Genomic DNA, 19,302 nt, shown 5'->3' on the forward strand with positions numbered 1-19,302 from the left:
TTATAATACATGAGTGATACTCAGAGTTCCCTGTATAACTCAGCCTGCAGCCTTGTGCCTTTATATGGGGGTCACAGAACCCCTCAGTGACTGCTAATATCCTTATCATTTACAGTAGGGGGTACATTATCCCTTATAATACATGAGTGATACTCAGAGTTCCCTGTATAACTCAGCCTGCAGCCTTGTGCCTTTATATGGGGGTCACAGAACCCCTCAGTGACTGCTAATATCCTTATCATTTACAGTAGGGGGTACATTATCCCTTATAATACATGAGTGATACTCAGAGTTCCCTGTATAACTCAGCCTGCAGCCTTGTGCCTTTATATGGGGGGCACAGAACCCCAACTCTGGGGGTTGGTATATATATTAATGGATCATTAAGCCCAGACATATAAAATGGAATACAATAAAGCCCATTCTGCCTCACAAGGGTGACTGTACCACAATTTATGTAGCAAATAGAAGAAAATGAATGTATAGGGCAGAATGTAAAGGGAAACTCTCCTGTCGGGTAATTAGGGCTGAATGTTCTGGGATCACAGACTAATACGTTTATTTAGGAATGGACCTTCTGGTAAGTCATGTTTTTTAAACATGGAAATGAATAGCCTTTAGCGGATTAAATGGTTTTCCAGCGCAATGTCCTTAATTGACCTTATTATTCAGAGGAAGAATAAACTCTTTTACAGGAATAAATCAAGGAGCCATTAGGGCAAGTTGCCAAGTGAGAATTCCATGGGTTTTGCTGTTTGGGGCACACAGAAGGCTCATTCCCGTTAGTAATTACAAGGGAAATGGACCATCAACTCACCTGCCCCTAACGGCAAAAGGAAATGCCTCGGGGGGTAAATCTGCTTTGATATAACTGAATAACCACAATCCCATTCCAAGGAACCAGCTGCCACAATTGCCCCGTGCCCATCAATAGAGCCCAGAACAGCGTATGAACCTGCCGCCAGTGCCACGTGCCAAACCCACAGCTGTGAATGGTGTATTAGCTACATATGGAGGCAAATGGGAAAGCAATGTCCAGCCCATCTGCAGCCCAAACATGTCTGTTACATACATCTTTAACTAATGTCCAAAACAGTAAAAAGCATAAAGCAACAAAGGGATGTTGTTTTTTGCCAGAAAGGAGCAGTGAAAGTCATGAGTACCAGGAAATACACTCCCCCGTGCAAAGGAAGCAGAGACAGTCACATGGGTACCGGAAAATACACTCCCCCGTGCAAAGGAAGCAGAGACAGTCACATGGGTACCGGGAAATACACTCCCCCGTGCAAAGGAAGCAGAGACAGTCACATGGGTACCGGAAAATACACTCCCCCGTGCAAAGGAAGCAGAGACAGTCACATGGGTACCAGGAAATACACTCCCCTGTGCAAAGGAAGCAGAGACAGTCACATGGGTACCAGGAAATACACTCCCCCGTGCAAAGGAAGCAGAGACAGTCACATGGGTACCAGGAAATACACTCCCCCGTGCAAAGGAAGCAGAGGCAATTACTGAAGTTACAGGCACATACCACTTCTGCCTACCCCTCGTCCAGCTCTCGTTTCACCCCCCATATGACCCCCCCCTCCCAAGCATCTCCACAAGTGGAAGGGGATGAGGTGGATGGCCAAGTTGCCTATAGTGCCCGGCCGGTTTGGCCGCCTCTGCTGATTTATAACAGCTATTTATCCCAGATTTACATGCGGCACAGACAATAGTTTCTGTTTCAGTTCGGGGAGAGACCAACCTGTTTGAGTTATAATCCAAACCCCCGACTTCCTTGCTCGCCTGCAGCAGATCCAGTATCCCGGCTGAGCTCCCACTGTCCTTTTTGACTCTGGAGTTTCGTGCTGGTTTTTCCTCTGTGTCTATGTGAAGGGAGTCTTCATCGGAAGTGTCGTCACTCTAGGAGATCACACACGGAAAAATGCGTCACATGTCAGAACGCCTGAATTAGTTTGCGCTTAGCGACAAAGATGCAAGTCCATGCGTCGCCATTACCCGACTGACCAATGGGGGTCACTGACCCCAGTAACTATTGCTCCATTAGGCTACAATTTTATTGTTATTGTTGCTTTGTACCAGTATGGGATCCCTTATCCGCAAACACGTTTTCCAGAAAGCTCCGAATTACAGAAAGCCCGTCTCCCATAGACTCCATAATAATCAAATTATTCATAATTTTAAAACTTTCCTTTTTCACTGTAATAATAAAACAGTACCTGTACTTGATCCCAACTAAGATATAATTACCCCTTATTGGGGGCAGAACAGCCCTATTGGGTTTATTTAATGTTTAAATGATTCCCTTTTCTCTGTAATAATAAAACAGTACCTGTACTTGATCCCAACTAAGATATAATTACCCCTTATTGGGGCAGAACAGCCCTATTGGGTTTATTTCATGGTTAAATGATTCCCTTTTCTCTGTAATAATAAAACAGTACCTGTACTTGATCCCAACTAAGATATAATTACCCCTTATTGGGGCAGAACAGCCCTATTGGGTTTATTTAATGGTTAAATGATTCCCTTTTCTCTGTAATAATAAAACAGTACCTGTACTTGATCCCAACTAAGATATAATTACCCCTTATTGGGGGCAGAACAGCCCTATTGGGTTTATTTAATGGTTAAATGATTCCCTTTTCTCTGTAATAATAAAACAGTACCTGTACTTGATCCCAACTAAGATATAATTACCCCTTATTGGGGGCAGAACAGCCCTATTGGGTTTATTTAATGGTTAAATGATTCCCTTTTCTCTGTAATAATAAAACAGTACCTGTACTTGATCCCAACTAAGATATAATTACCCCTTATTGGGGGCAGAACAGCCCTATTGGGTTTATTTAATGGTTAAATGATTCCCTTTTCTCTGTAATAATAAAACAGTACCTGTACTTGATCCCAACTAAGATATAATTACCCCTTATTGGGGGCAGAACAGCCCTATTGGGTTTATTTCATGGTTAAATGATTCCCTTTTCTCTGTAATAATAAAACAGTACCTGTACTTGATCCCAACTAAGATATAATTAATCCTTATTGGATGCAAAACAATCCTATTGGGTTTAATTAACGTTTTATTGATTTTTTAGTAGACTTAAGGTATGGCGATCCAAATTACAGAAATCCCTTATCCAGAATACCCTTGGTCCCGAGCATTCTGGATAAAGGGTCCTATACCTGTATTACTTATTTTTCTGTCCAGGCCCTCTCCTATTCATACACCACTCTTTCATTCAAACCACTGCCTGGTTGCTAAGCTAATTTGAATCCTAGCAACCAGATAACTTCTGAAGTTCCAGACTGGCAAGTTGCTGAACAAAAAGTAACATCATTAAAAAATCAGAGACCCTGTAGTTCCTCCATTTGCTAAAAATGCACCCAGTCTAATGTATCTGCCAGGGCGGAGATGAAATATTTACCTTGTACTTTGATTCTTGGACCTTGGGTTTCTTTGATGGAGGCGGAGGAGGAGTCTCCTTGTTATCTGACAAAACTAGACAACATGGTAATGAAAATGTTAATTAGATTAATTGCCACATTAATAGGAAATAAACCCCCACAGTTATAAGGGATTGGTATTCAGGGGGTGACTCTGAAGGACAGAATGGATAAAAAGACTAAACAGCATTCCAAAGATGTTGAAGATAAATTCAAACAAATACATTAATTAATTATATTTAAGCATTTGGGGTGGTTAAACCATCCATATATATTGCCTTGAGAGGGGCCACAGAAGGGCCAATAATCACTCGAAGCGCTGGGGTGAAGGTGCACAACCCTACCAGGAGCTTTACATAACTCTGCCCTGTACTGGAGCAGCCGTTATAGAATGAATTATGTGCCCCCTGTTGTAAAGTATAAGGATATTATAAGATATGTTTGTTACACAGGTCATGGAACTCTGAGGTGACTTTTAATATCCTCATATTTTACAATAGGGAGTACGTTAGTTATCATAATACACATATTTAATGTGACAGCTATCACCAAGCACCATTTATAATGGTTTTATTTCAAACTGATTCAGCAGTTTATCTGCCCGTGTATAGGCACCCCGACGGGCCTACCCGACCGATACCTGGCTTAAAATTGGGCAGATCTCTATTGGGCAGGTTTGATTTTCCCGTCAGATCTAAGACCACATCGGCTCGTTGATGGAGTCCTTGGCCCAACAGCCCATATACCCACTGCCCTAGGGCCAAACGATCAAATTAGCCCAATATTACCCACTATAGGTGGTCATATCAGGAAACGGTCTGCTTGTTTGGCAACTTTAGGGTGAAGACACATGGAGCTACTTAGTAGCAGCTACTTGTCACAGCTACTAAATGCCAGAAAATCCCCTGCCATAGACAATACTGAGAATTGCCTCTGCTAAACTCACGTAGAGACAATTATCAGTAATTGATCAGCTCTGTCTGGTTTAGTAGCCGTGACAAGTAGCTGCTACTCGTAGCTCCGTGTGTCTTCACCCTTAGACTGTATTGTCTTCCATATCTGTTTGTCTGCATCAATACCCCCTATTGCTCTATAATCTGAATAACCAGCAAACTGGGGCCCAGAGACCCTCCAATCTCTCCATCTACACAGTGAGAGTGATTGCGCCGCGTATACGTGCGGCCGTGTGTATCTGAGTGTCGCCATCGGATCTTACAGGACAGATCTCTCTTTGTGGTCGTTTTCTTCCTTCTGATGGGGAACTCGTCGATCTTCAACTCTCCGTCGTCCGATACATATTCGTATTCGTCTCTGACCGGTTTGGTTTTGTCTTCTTTAAAGTTCTGCAGAGATCCAAAAATGCTGGGACTATTCTGGGTCTTGATACCTTTGGACCTGTTGGATATAAGAGGTCAATGCAGACTGTGAGCTGGGTGGGAACAGGTGGCTAGATACTGAATATAAGGGGTCTGTATCCAAATCCCTGATTATTGCTTTACTGCACTGCAGCAAAGGCACAGGCTACTAACATGAGTTTCCTAATCTTGTCTAATATTGAAGGTACAGTTTCATAATGTGGAGTAGATTTCTGGTTTTTATGAAATTATTTATTTAAAAACTTCTGTGAACCTGTACTTCCGGCATGAAGCTGCAGGGCTGTTACATACAATGACATAACGTAGAGCAATGAGCGAAAGTTATCGCCAGTTTTCGCTGTGAAAAACTCCCATAGACTCCAATGGCTGCAACAAAAAAGTTGCCCATTGACTTCAATGTGTTTTGTGAATTTTTGTGGTTTCCCTACTTCTTTTTGAGAAATGAAATGGGACAGATTCGCCCTTCACTAATAATAACTTTATGCTGAAATTAAGCTTCACATCACATGACTAGAAGAAAGCAAATAGGCCCCATGTATGCTGGCCAATATGCAAACAGCAAGTAGCAGTAAGGCTTATTTATGAATGCAGGCAGAAAAGTGGGCCGGTGCCGGGCCTAGCCGTCTGGGTGCCCTGGGTGACCTGGCCAGCCACCTTGTCCGCTGCACAACCCATTACCCCCCCCAATGTCAGAATGCGTTCGTCCCCATACTGTATGTGCACATTAGTCAGGTCAGTTGGCTGCGGGTACAGGCCTTCTGCCTTGCTCCCTGGCCATGACTAAAATGAGCCCCGCTTCCAGCTTCTGCAGCTATAGGCGGGGTCCTCTTGGCCCCACCTCCACCGTGACATCATAGGCAGGATGACTCGAGCCTATAAATAGAGGGGGAGCTGTGGGTCAGTTCAGGTGTGGGTTTAGGGGGGTAAGTAATAAGCTAGCAGTGGGGGGACCAGGGCACTGAGTAGGGAAGTAGAAGAGGTACCTGACTGGCGCCCCCTCAGCATTGTGCCCCCCCTCATTCTGGGCACTGTTTTGTGTGCTCTGAAACCTTAAAGAGTTAAACATATACAGTGGAGGAAATAATGATTTGACCCCTCACTGATTTTGTAAGTTTGTCCAATGACAAAGAAATGAAAAGTCTCAGAACAGTATCATTTCAATGGTAGGTGTAACAGTGGCAGATAGCACATCAAAAGGAAAATGGAAAAAAGAACTTGAAATAAAAGATAGCAACTGATTTGCATTTCATTGAGTGAAATAAGTTTTTGAACCCCTACCAACCATTAAGAGTTCTGGCTCCCACAGAGTGGTTAGACACTTCTACTCAATTAGTCAACCTCATTAAGGACACCTGTCTTAACTAGTCACCTGTATAAAAGACACCTGTCCACAGAATCAATCAATCAAGCAGACTCCAAACTCTCCAACATGGGAAAGACCAAAGAGCTGTCCAAGGATGTCAGAGACAAAATTGTAGACCTGCACAAGGCTGGAATGGGCTACAAAACCATTAGCAAGAAGCTGGGAGAGAAGGTGACAACTGTTGGTGCGATTGTTGGAAAATGGAAGGAGCACAAAATGACCATCAATCGATCTCGCTCTGGGGCTCCACGCAAGATCTCACCTCGTGGGGTGTCAATGATTCTGAGAAAGGTGAAAAAGCATCCTAGAACTACACGGGAGGAGTTAGTTACTGACCTCAAATTAGCAGGGACCACAGTCACCAAGAAAACCATTGGAAACACATTACACCGCAATGGATTAAAATCCTGCAGGGCTCGCAAGGTCCCCCTGCTCAAGAAGGCACATGTGCAGGCCTGAAGTTTGCCAATGAACACCTGAATGATTCTGTGAGTGACTGGGAGAAGGTGCTGTGGTCTGATGAGACCAAAATAGAGCTCTTTGGCATTAACTCAACTCGCTGTGTTTGGAGGAAGAAAAATGCTGCCTATGACCCCCAAAACACCGTCCCCACCGTCAAGCATGGGGGTGGAAACATTTTGCTTTGGGGGTGTTTTTCTGCTAAGGGCACAGGACAACTTATTCGCATTAACGGGAAAATGGACGGAGCCATGTATCGTGAAATCCTGAACGACAACCTCCTTCCCTCTGCCAGGAAACTGAAAATGGGTGGTGGATGGGTGTTCCAGCACGACAATGGCCCAAAACATACAGCAAAGGCAACAAAGGAGTGGCTCAAGAAGAAGCACATTAAGGTCATGGAGTGGCCTAGTCAGTCTCCGGACCTTAATCCAATAGAAAACCTATGGAGGGAGCTCAAGCTCAGAGTTGCACAGAGACAGAAACCTTAGGGATTTAGAGATGATCTGCAAAGAGGAGTGGGACCAACATTCCTCCTAAAATGGGCGCAAACTTGCTCATCAATTACAAGAAACGTTTGGCCTCTGTGCTTGCAAACAAGGGCTTTTCCACTAAGTATTAAGTCTTTTTTTGTTAGAGGGTTCAAAAACTTATTTCACTCAATGAAATGCAAATCAGTTGCTATCTTTTATTTCAAGTTCTTTTTTCCATTTTCCTTTTGATGTGCTATCTGCCACTGTTAAACCTACCATTGAAATGATACTGTTCTGAGACTTTTCATTTCTTTGTCATTGGACAAACTTACACAATCAGTGAGGGGTCAAATCATTATTTCCTCCACTGTATACTAGGGATGCACCAAACCCACCGGGATGGATTCTACTGAATCCCGAACTGAATCCTAATAAGCATATGCTTATTAGGATAGGGAAGGGTTAAAAATCACTTTCCCCCCTAAACTGTAACCCTTTCAGAATCCTAATAAGCATATGGAGACACCCTTGGGAGTGTTCAGACTAAATACTGGCACCCACGTCAGGTCTGGGTCACCGCAGCCCAACTGTAGCACATACAGCCCTTTATCTGCGCGCCGTGGCTGGGCCCCCAAACGCTAGCCTCTGGGTTGGTGGGGTTCATATAAATACCTTGTACCTACCCAAACAATTTCTTATTGGTGAAAGAGAACTTGAATTTATGGTCTTTATTTGCTGAAAATAATGTCTTTTGCAATCGATGCTCCTCCTCCATTTTCAGTAATGAATCCGGCTTGCTGTTCTGAAACAGAGAAATATGAATGGACTGTGATTCTATAGTGACATTATACTGGGAACAATTCATGGACTTCAACAACTAGACATGATTGCTGCGTTTTGCCAGAAAGGAAGCAGAGACAGTCACATGGGTACCGGGAAATACACTCCCCCGTGCAAAGGAAGCAGAGACAGTTACATGGGTACCGGGAAATACACTCCCCCGTGCAAAGGAAGCAGAGACAGTCACATGGGTACCAGGAAATACACTCCCCCGTGCAAAGGAAGCAGAGACAGTCACATGGGTACCGGGAAATACACTCCCCCGTGCAAAGGAAGCAGAGACAGTCACATGGGTACCAGGAAATACACTCCCCCGTGCAAAGGAAGCAGAGACAGTCACATGGGTACCGGGAAATACACTCCCCCGTGCACCGGAAGCAGAGACAGTCACATGGGTATCGGGAAATACACTCCCCCGTGCAAAGGAAGCAGAGACAGTCACACGGGTACCAGGAAATACATTCCCCCGTGCACAGGAAGCAGAGACAGTCACATGAGTACCAGGAAATATATTCCCTCATGCAAAGGAAGCAGAGAAAAATTCTTTAACATGCTAAAAGTTAAATTAAAGGGGAAGTAAGAGAATGCTGTTTTAGATAAGGGCAGACAGGTGAATATGAGTGTCCCCTTGGCTTTGCTGCTTTTGTTCCCACCCTATCTCCCTACCTTGTATTTCCACTTGGCCTCAGTCTTGATCTTGTTCTGCTCCCGCATTTCGCATTTCTCCACATGGTTGTGCTTGGGGGCTTCCTCCTTGGTGGGGACGCTGAGCTCTTCTTTAGGTACCTGAAAGTCATAATAAGAGCTTAGTTTTGAACTTCCAAGCTGCCCACTGCTGGGCTTTTCCCCAATTAGGAGCAGGAATATCCCAGCCAGTCCCCCAAATCCCCCAACCTCCCTGCTTAAAAAAGTCCCTTGGGCTCAGCGGCCGGGCTGTGTATACGGAACCTCAGCGCTTATTCATAGTTTTACTGCTTTGGATGCTACAGCTCACATATCTTTCATTATGATTTCCCAAAGCTTCGCTCACAGCATTTTCCCTTTGTGTCGGAATGTGTTTTTTTAATAACTCAGTGCAAACATCGAGGGATAAGCACCTAAATGCATTCCCTGTTTGATCTGAAAATGACCATTTCCCTGAAAACTGGAGGCTGCATCGCTCTAGGGCCAACACATACTTGATTCTCTTCTTCAGATTCCAGAAAAAATCCGAACTCCATCTTGTCACCCCAGCCAATCACCAGCTGCCATGTTGTTTAGTAACACCTACTCCTGGGAGGCGCTAAGTTTCACACTAATTATCGCCACATTTTATGCTTTTAACGCTTCAAATATGTCTGTGAATTATGGATTAGCGGTTTTTCTATTAGATAATTATCGTAATGCGATGGACGTAACGCTTTGCGATAATTGTGATTTTTGCGCATTCGATATGAGTAGTAACGCATGCGAAATGACTTTGATGAATCGGTACTTAATAACGAACACTTTTTAACGCATAAAACTATGCATTAAGTGTTACAACCTTTAGTGAATCAGCCCCTATGTGTGTTAAGCAGAGGGAATTCTCAGTACTGTCTATGGCAGGGGATTTTCTGGCGTTTAGTAGCTGCGACAAGTAGCTGCTACTAAGTAGCTCAGTGTGTCTTCAACCTTAGGGCCATGACAGACAGTACACTTTGTAATCTCCACTATTCCAATGGGTATGGACCAATAGATATTTTTGGGCACTTCATTTCCCACAGACAATAAAGAGCCCTATCTTAACTAAAATGCTGAAATGTAGATTGAGTTCAGTCTACAAATGCAGACTCAGGCTACAGATGGAGTTACTGGCTACAAATGCAGACTCAGGCTACAGATGGAGTTACTGGCTACAAATGCAGACTCAGGCTACAGATGGAGTTACTGGCTACAAATGCAGACTCAGGCTACAGATGGAGTTACTGGCTACAAATGCAGACTCAGGCTACAGATGGAGTTACTGGCTACAAATGCAGACTCAGGCTACAGATGGAGTTACTGGCTACAAATGCAGACTCAGGCTACAGATGGAGTTACTGGCTACAAATGCAGACTCAGGCTACAGATGGAGTTACTGGCTACAAATACAGACTCGGGCTACAGATGGAGTTACTGGCTACAAATGCAGACTCAGGCTACAGATGGAGTTACTGGCTACAAGTACAGACTCGGGCTACAGATGGAGTTACTGGCTACAAATGCAGACTCAGGCTACAGATGGAGTTACTGGCTACAAATACAGACTCGGGCTACAGATGGAGTTACTGGCTACAAATGCAGACTCAGGCTACAGATGGAGTTACTGGCTACAAATGCAGACTCGGGCTACAGATGGAGTTACTGGCTACAAATACAGACTCGGGCTACAGATGGAGTTACTGGCTACAAATGCAGACTCGGGCTACAGATGGAGTTACTGGCTACAAATGCAGACTCGGGCTACAGATGGAGTTACTGGCTACAAATGCAGACTCAGGCTACAGATGGAGTTACTGGCTACAAATGCAGACTCAGGCTACAGATGGAGTTACTGGCTACAAATAAAGACTCGGGCTACAGATGGAGTTACTGGCTACAAATGCAGACTCAGGCTACAGATGGAGTTACTGGCTACAAATACAGACTCGGGCTACAGATGGAGTTACTGGCTACAAATACAGACTCGGGCTACAGATGGAGTTACTGGCTACAAATGCAGACTCAGGCTACAGATGGAGTTACTGGCTACAAATAAAGACTCGGGCTACAGATGGAGTTACTGGCTACAAATGCAGACTCAGGCTACAGATGGAGTTACTGGCTACAAATACAGACTCGGGCTACAGATGGAGTTACTGGCTACAAATACAGACTCGGGCTACAGATGGAGTTACTGGCTACAAATAAAGACTCGGGCTACAGATGGAGTTACTGGCTACAAATGCAGACTCAGGCTACAGATGGAGTTACTGGCTACAAATACAGACTCGGGCTACAGATGGAGTTACTGGCTACAAATAAAGACTCGGGCTACAGATGGAGTTACTGGCTACAAATGCAGACTCAGGCTACAGATGGAGTTACTGGCTACAAATACAGACTCGGGCTACAGATGGAGTTACTGGCTACAAATACAGACTCGGGCTACAGATGGAGTTACTGGCTACAAATGCAGACTCGGGCTACAGATGGAGTTACTGGCTACAAATGCAGACTCGGGCTACAGATGGAGTTACTGGCTACAAATGCAGACTCGGGCTACAGATGGAGTTACTGGCTACAAATACAGACTCGGGCTACAGATGGAGTTACTGGCTACAAATACAGACTCGGGCTACAGATGGAGTTACTGGCTACAAATGCAGACTCAGGCTACAGATGGAGTTACTGGCTACAAATACAGACTCGGGCTACAGATGGAGTTACTGGCTACAAATGCAGACTCGGGCTACAGATGGAGTTACTGGCTACAAATGCAGACTCGGGCTACAGATGGAGGGTCAGGCTACAGATGGAGTTACTGGCTACAAATGCAGACTCGGGCTACAGATGGAGGGTCAGGCTACAGATGGAGTTACTGGCTAAAAAAGCAAGGGGCAGAAGACAGATGGAATGCGAAGCTAAAGATGGATTTTCAGTCTGTCTAGTGAAGCCATACTCTTTCTTTTGTGTGAGCCTCTAGGAATGTTCTACCTACAGCAACAAAAGCCCTTCTTCAGGCTGAGAACACTTTGTACCTACCATTACCAGCTTTCCCATTGTATCCTCCAGAAAACTATCTAGCAACTACCCCTCTGTGTCCTATGGCAAGGGCAATATCCAGGTGCAGCCTATCTGGGAACCTCGGAGAGCAAAAGCTCCACTCACCATCCCTTTCTTTGGTGCTTCTGCTGCAATTGGAGTGTCCTTCATGAGGGTCTCATGAGGCTCTAGGTCTGGGGTGGTGGGGAGCGAGATGGGGCTTTCTTTCACCTTCTTCCCTTTCTTCTTTCCCCCGTCCTTTTCCTTCTGAGCCTTTGGTGCCTTGGGCGTCTTGTTGGGTTTGGCAACCTTTGGGGGTTTCGCCACTTTGGGCGGTTTCGGCGGTTTCGGAGGCTTTGGCGGCTTGAGCGGTTTCTCGTTTTTCGCAGTCTTTTTTTTGGGAGCTTTTTCCATTTTTTCCACAGGAGGAGGGGATTCTGGAACTGGAGACGCAGGTTCATCCTTTTCTATCTTCTCCACTATATTGTTCCTTTCTGCAATAACGTTGGCACTCACTTCCGTTTTGATGACCTTGGAAGCGTTCTGTTGGGTAAGAGAGAAATCGTAAAGGGCTTATTTGCAAACTTACCCCTACGGAATCAGAGAGGGGCGGGAAAAGGCAAACTGGACACAGACAAGATTTGCAAGAGAAAAAAATGCTCTAGAGCAATATCTGCGCACTTGGTTCCCTGCGTGGCTAATGGGCGGCACTGGCGCATCCTGCCTTCAACAAGGAAAAGCCACATTTTCATGAGACAGCAGGTAAGAAGGAGGCAGTCTAACAATTTAGTGACCGCAGAGCAAGATATTATAACAAGATAAGGTGGAAACAGTAGGGAAAGATGGTGAAAGCAGGACATAATTAATACATTGGGACAAGAAGGTGGAAGGACAAACTTAAGATGATAGGGCAAGATGAAGAGAGTAGGGCAAGATGGAGACAGTGGGCCAGATGGAAACAGTAGGACAAGATGGAGACAGTAGGGTAAGATGGAGACACCAGGGCAAGATGGAGCCAATAGGGCAAGATGGAGACAGTAGGGCAAGATGAAGTGAGTAGGGCAAGATGGAGACACCATGGCAAGATGGAGACAGTAGGGCAAGATTGAGACAGTGGGCCAGATGGAAACAGTAGGACAAGATAGAGACAGTAGGGTAAGATGGAGACACCAGGGCAAGATGGAGACAGTAGGGTAAGATGGAGACACCAGGGCAAGATGGAGACAATAGGGCAAGATGGAGACAGTAGGGCAAGATGCAGACACCAGGGCAAGATGGACACAGTAGGGCAATATGGAGACACCAAGGCAAGATGGAGAGAGTAGGGCAAGATGGAGACAGTAGAGCAAGATGGAGACAGTAGGACAAGATGGAGACAGTAGAACAAGATGGAGATAGTAGGACAAGATGGAGACAGTAGGGCAAGATGGAGACACCAGGGCAAGATGGAGACACCAGGGCAAGATGGACACAGTAGGGCAAGATGGAGACACCAGGGCAAGATGGAGAGAGTAGGGCAAGATGGAGACAGTAGGACAAGATGGAGACAGTAGGGCAAGATGGGGACAGTAGGGCAAGATGGAGACAGTAGGGCAAGATGGAGACAGTAGGGCAAGATGGAGACAGTAGGGCAAGATGGAGACAGTAGGACAAGATGGAGACAATAGGACAAGATGGAGACAGTAGGACAAGATGGAGATAGTAGGACAAGATGAAGACAGTAGGGAAAGATGGAGGCAGTAGGTCATAATAGATACAATGGGGCCAGATGGAGATAGTATAACAAGGCTGAGAAAGCAGGATGAGATGGAGAAAGAAGGGCAAGATGGTGACAACATGACAAGGTTAAGACAGTATAGCACAATGGAGACAGTGGGGCAAGATGGAGATGGTGGGGCAAGCTGGGAGACAGTAAAGCACAATGGAGACACTAGGACAAAATGTTGACACCAGGGCAAGATGTTGACAGAAAGGGACTATTGAGATGTTGGGGAAAGATGGTGGCAGTAGGACTAGAACAAGAGAGTAGAAGACAAATTGTTAAACATAAAACTGTAAACACTTAAACAAATCTTCAAAACATATCCAGATAACTGCAGCAATATAACTTTGACTCCATTTGTCAGAAAAAGCCATAATATCTGGTTCTCAGACCCATCTCTGCTGCCAATGAACCCAGATAGGAAGCCCGGCACGTACCTCCGTCAGTCGGATTTCTTTGGCGAGATCCTTGATCAGTTGCGATGGCTTAAAATGTTCCGGCAGTTCGTCTTCGTGTTCGAGCAGAGCCTGAGAACAAATCAAGTGGAGCCCAGGTTTCAGCAAGCAGAGCAGTAATGCAAGGGTTAAACACTGGCACTGCCCTATGCTCCTGTCAAGTCAATCTGGGTTCAAATATTATCATAAAATGCAAGAAAAGTCTATAGTCCCCCAGGGCAGGCTGGTGGCAACATCCGGTCGCTGGGGTCGCTGACCCTAACAACCAGAAAATCATGTTTTGCTTTATAATACTGCGCCAATTGTGATTCTGCAACTTAAAATGTGTGGATTTCCGACTTTGCGATTAACCCATTCACGATTTTCTATAAATATGTTCAAAATCATCCCGGGAAGATGATGAAAGTTCTAATTTTTATGGGAAAAGTCATGGTGGCTTATATTTTACTCCCCCAGTATTAGGGGCCCATTTTCTAACCAGTGAGTTGGTGTTTTTCTTATCGAATTTGTTTTTTTATTATGCGTCTAAACACCGGAAAACCCGAATCCGACAATTCGCCAATTGAAACTCATTGAGACCAATTGGAAATCAATGGCAGATGTCCCTTCGCTTTCCGGGAAGACCTTTCTTTTGCCTCGAAAGTTTCAAGGTTTCTAATTTTTTGACGCTGGTTTTTGACGGAAAACTTGAAAAATTCAGGTTTCCGCAGCGACAGTTCTAAAAAAAATTTGAAATGATAGAGTTTTGGTAAATCTGCCCCGTAAAGTAGCCACCAGAGTGGCCAGAATGATGTCGGGAGACTGGCAGATGGGGGAGAGACTACATCTGTAGGTGGGCACCTTCCTATCCAATCACAGCAGCTCTGTGAGCGGCCCAGTATACGGGTGTAAATGTGTGTGGGTTGGCATAAGCCCTGGCAGAGATTCACCTACATCCAGCAAGCATGGAGCGTCTCAGCTTGCCTGCCGCAGGGCTACCGTCCCACCTTGGGGGCTGTAAGATATATAACTAGTAAAGTAATTAACACAATCACACAATAACTTCCATATTAAACTTCCGTTATGGCCCCACCCCCTAAGGAACAAAGCATTAGTTTCTCACTTTCGCTTTCCTTTCTTTCACTTCTGTCATCGTATATAGATTATATAGCGAATAATGTACCCCCTACACACAGATATATACAAGGAGTTCTATGACCATATAACGGCCAAGTGCTTTTATACAGGTCATGGTGACTTTGAATATCCTCGTATTTTAGAACTTTATAATGAGAAGTCTGACATCAATAAGCGCTGTTTATAAAGATATAATAACAGGATATATATATATATTATATTTATAGAAAACATGACATTGCTGCAGAGGCCCCAGACATCTCCAAGTCCAGGATCCCAAGCATTATTATATCTGCCATTAAGACAGTACAGTACCGTAGATCAGATTGCCTACCTGGCCATACACACACCAATGCAAAGATCTTAACTTGATTTAGCCATCCATTAGCAGGGTCAGGCTGATGCAAAGCTCAGATCATACCAAGGGCCTATGGAGACCCCACGTGCTAATGTAGTCACTGGCCAATAAACCTGCTCAATGGATATCTACCTAATATTGGTAATTGTCAGATAGGGCCCATTCTCAACCAATAAGCTTCCGCCTCGGTCCGGAGGACGGCCCCTGTATGGGCACCAACTGGAGAGTATCAGGCAGAGGCAGGTTTGGTTGGCGGGGCACATGGGGTACTAAACTTCCCCAGCTGTTAATGAACTACAAACCCCATCAGTCAGACATTTACTGTATCTAAATCATCCCCATAGGCCAGAATATACAAAGGAAAGAGAATTCACACTGAGGAGATAAGAGAACAAAAATATCTGAAATCCTTACGTTTTTTTTCGTCCAGGATCTGAAGGCTCCATTCAGAATTTTGGCCCCTTGGACAAGGTGCGGTGCCGGCTGCTTCCCGGCTTTGTGCAAAGCTGCAGGAATGGAAACACACAATGAATGAGTAAGCTGATATTCCAGGTTGTGTAGCCATTTTCTACAGTAAGAATTTTACTTTGCCTTTATAGAGTAGATACTTGCATTTAGAGCCCTAAAGCTGGCCATACACGGGCAGATCCGCTCGCTTGGCAATGTTGCCAAGCGAGCGGATCTTCACCCAATATCCCCACCTACGGGTGGGCGATATCGGGGACGCATGTAGGCAAATTCCATTATTTGGCCCTGGGGCCAAACGATCGAATTTTACATGCGGCAATGGGGCAGTCGGTTCGGGGACCGCATCAATGAGCCGATGCAGTCCCCAATCCAACTGGATTTTCTAACCTGCCCGATCAATATCTGCCCAATTTCAGGCCCGTCGGTTCTGCCCCTACACGGGCCGATAAGCTGCCGAATCTGTCTAAGGGACCCATATCAGCAGCTAGAATCGGCCCGTGTATGGGGACCTTTACCCCGAGGTCCCAGAGGCAAGAGCAAGTGCTAAAGGAGTGCTAATCCCTAGAGGCAATGACAATCTGATGGATCCCTGGATCACCTTGCTGATAATCAATTCTATTAGTTACATGTTGAGGCACAGTATCCACCCCCCCCCACCCAATTAATGGTAATTAATTAATTTAATAACCTAATGGCAAGTTCAGAGTCAATGGGTGTCCCCTTCTCAGCCGACCAGGTTTCTGCACTTCTGATCTCCTAGTCGCCCAACTTTGACAAGAGATTTGCTATAAGCCCCCCAGGGCCCCCCAGCCTTTTATCTCACATTTATGTAAGAAAGAATTCTAACAAAAAGAAACCTACCTTTGAACTTCTCTAGGAGGTGCCTTCCAACGTACCAACAGGCTGTCTCAAAATTCGGGAATTGGGTCAAGCTGATGATTTTTAGACGTTTTTCCACTTCATATGCCCTGCAAGGAAACACGGCAAGGGACAAGGGTTAGTACTGGCACCGACAGAACATGGCGGCATAGAAACAGTCCTTTTATATGTGTGATTGGCAGTTTCTGGGAGACGTTTCATCCAATCTTTAGCCAGTTTAAGCAATAAATTCCTTATTTGCAGCACAGATTAGAGGGTGGCGCTGTTCTATTGCAACCCTATGAGAAACTCTGGCTGATCTGGTGGGAAGTAGTACTGCAACTAATCATCTATGAACCTATATTTATGAACTATATATCAGGGAATGCTGGGATTTGTAATGCAACTGAAGGTTCCCCATCTCTAATGGAGGGACAGATTGTGTCTCGCAGTCAGTGATGCACTATGGGATTGTACAGATCTGAGGGGCACGAGGCTCCCTTTCTTGTTGTTGAGGGGCTATTGCTGCGACTCCTACCCACATAGAATAAAGATGCAAAGCGCAGTGTTAGCCGCCACGTGTCCCTTTATAGATACAGGAGAGAAAATAATCGCACTTCACATGAAAGCTGCGGCAGAACGAGGTGGGCGCCGACAGGCAGTGTTGGGGGCAGGTAAAGGGCAAGTAATATTATCCGGTTCTTTGTTCCCTCCCCTGCTGCATCCTGGGAACCTACCTCATCTGCATCTCAACACTCAGGCTGTGCAAGAAATGCCCCGAAAATGCCAAACAGTCTACAGGGGTGAGAGTTGCATAAATCCAACCTGCGGGGAAGCAAAGGAGAGATTTGTTAGCGAATCCCAGGGAGAGGGGGGCAACAGGAGTTGTGAGAGCAGGGCAATAAATGGCTTGTCCATCAGTCTGTTATTATCCTTTATTTATACAGAACCAACATATTCCTCAGGGCTGTACAGAGATTCCCATCAGCCCCTGCCCCAGTGAGCTTACAATCTAAGGTCCCTATCCCATTCCCACCAGTCCCTGCCCCAGTGAGCTTACAATCTAAGGTCCCTATCACATTCCCATCAGTCCCTGCCCCAGTGAGCTTACAATCTAAGGTCCCTATCCCATTCCCATCAGTCCCTGCCCCAGTGAGCTTACAATCTAAGGTCCCTATCCCATTCCCATCAGTCCCTGCCCCAGTGAGCTTACAATCTAAGGTCCCTATCCCATTCCCATCAGTCCCTGCCCCAGTGAGCTTACAATCTAAGGTCCCTATCCCATTCCCATCAGTCCCTGCCCCAGTGAGCTTACAATCTAAGGTCCCTATCCCATTCCCACCAGTCCCTGCCCCAGTGAGCTTACAATCTAAGGTCCCTATCACATTCTCATCAGTCCCTGCCCCAGTGAGCTTACAATCTAAGGTCCCTATCCCATTCCCATCAGTCCCTGCCCCAGTGAGCTTACAATCTAAGGTCCCTATCCCATTCCCATCAGTCCCTGCCCCAGTGAGCTTACAATCTAAGGTCCCTATCACATTCTCATCAGTCCCTGCCCCAGTGAGCTTACAATCTAACGGTCCCTATCCCATTCCCATCAGTCCCTGCCCCAGTGAGCTTACAATCTAAGGTCCCTATCCCATCAGTCCCTGCCCCAGTGAGCTTACAATCTAAGGTCCCTATCACATTCCCATCAGTCTCTGCCCCAGTGAGCTTACACTCTAAGGTCCCTATCTCATTCCCATCAGCCCCTGCCCCAGTGAGCTTACAATCTAAGGCCCCTATCCCATTCCCATCAGCCCCTGCCCCAGTGAGCTTACAATCTAAGGTCCCTATCCCATTCCCATCAGTCCCTGCCCCAGTGAGCTTACACTCTAAGGTCCCTATCACATTCCCATCACCCCCTGCCCCAGTGAGCTTACAATCTAAGGTCCCTATCCCATTCCCATCAGTCCCTGCCCCAGTGAGCTTACAATCTAAGGTCCCTATCCCATTCCCATCAGTCCCTGCCCCAGTGAGCTTACAATCTAAGGGTCCCTATCCCATTCCCATCAGCCCCTGCCCCAGTGAGCTTACAATCTAAGGGTCCCTATCACATTCCCATCAGCCCCTGCCCCAGTGAGCTTACAATCTAAGGTCCCTATCACATTCCCATCAGTCCCTGCCCCAGTGAGCTTACAATCTAAGGTCCCTATCCCATTCCCATCAGCCCCTGCCCCAGTGAGCTTACAATCTAAGGTCCCTATCCCATTCCCATCAGCCCCTGCCCCAGTGAGCTTACAATCTAAGGTCCCTATCACATTCCCATCAGTCCCTGCCCCAGTGAGCTTACAATCTAAGGTCCCTATCACATTCCCATCAGCCCCTGCCCCAGTGAGCTTACAATCTAAGGTCCCTATCACATTCCCATCAGCCCCTGCCCTAGTGAGCTTACAATCTAAGGTCCCTATCACATTCCCATCAGCCCCTGCCCCAGTGAGCTTACAATCTAAGGTCCCTATCCCATTCCCATCAGCCCCTGCCCCAGTGAGCTTACAATCTAAGGTCCCTATCCCATTCCCATCAGCCCCTGCCCCAGTG

The 19,302-nt window shown here is 45.8% G+C and overlaps 1 protein-coding gene across 5 annotated transcripts in view; it reads right to left on the reverse strand.

Moving 5' to 3' along the window:
• phf2 (PHD finger protein 2) overlaps positions 1-19,302 on the reverse strand; it is a 105,197-nt gene that overhangs the window by 23,057 nt on the left and 62,838 nt on the right. For all 5 annotated transcript variants that reach the window (XM_031901283.1, XM_031901286.1, XM_031901285.1 and 2 more), the window contains exons 8-17: positions 17,460-17,547; positions 16,726-16,832; positions 15,811-15,902; positions 13,905-13,994; positions 11,832-12,248; positions 8,628-8,747; positions 7,805-7,923; positions 4,667-4,845; positions 3,432-3,505; positions 1,748-1,905 (exon numbers count right to left, since the gene is read on the reverse strand). In XM_031901283.1, the coding sequence (XP_031757143.1) occupies positions 1,748-1,905; positions 3,432-3,505; positions 4,667-4,845; positions 7,805-7,923; positions 8,628-8,747; positions 11,832-12,248; positions 13,905-13,994; positions 15,811-15,902; positions 16,726-16,832; positions 17,460-17,547 (1,444 nt within the window). The remainder of the gene's footprint in view (positions 1-1,747; positions 1,906-3,431; positions 3,506-4,666; positions 4,846-7,804; positions 7,924-8,627; positions 8,748-11,831; positions 12,249-13,904; positions 13,995-15,810; positions 15,903-16,725; positions 16,833-17,459; positions 17,548-19,302) is intronic.

This window comes from Xenopus tropicalis, chromosome 4, assembly GCF_000004195.4.
Source record: "Xenopus tropicalis strain Nigerian chromosome 4, UCB_Xtro_10.0, whole genome shotgun sequence".
Lineage (NCBI taxonomy): Eukaryota > Metazoa > Chordata > Amphibia > Anura > Pipidae > Xenopus > Xenopus tropicalis.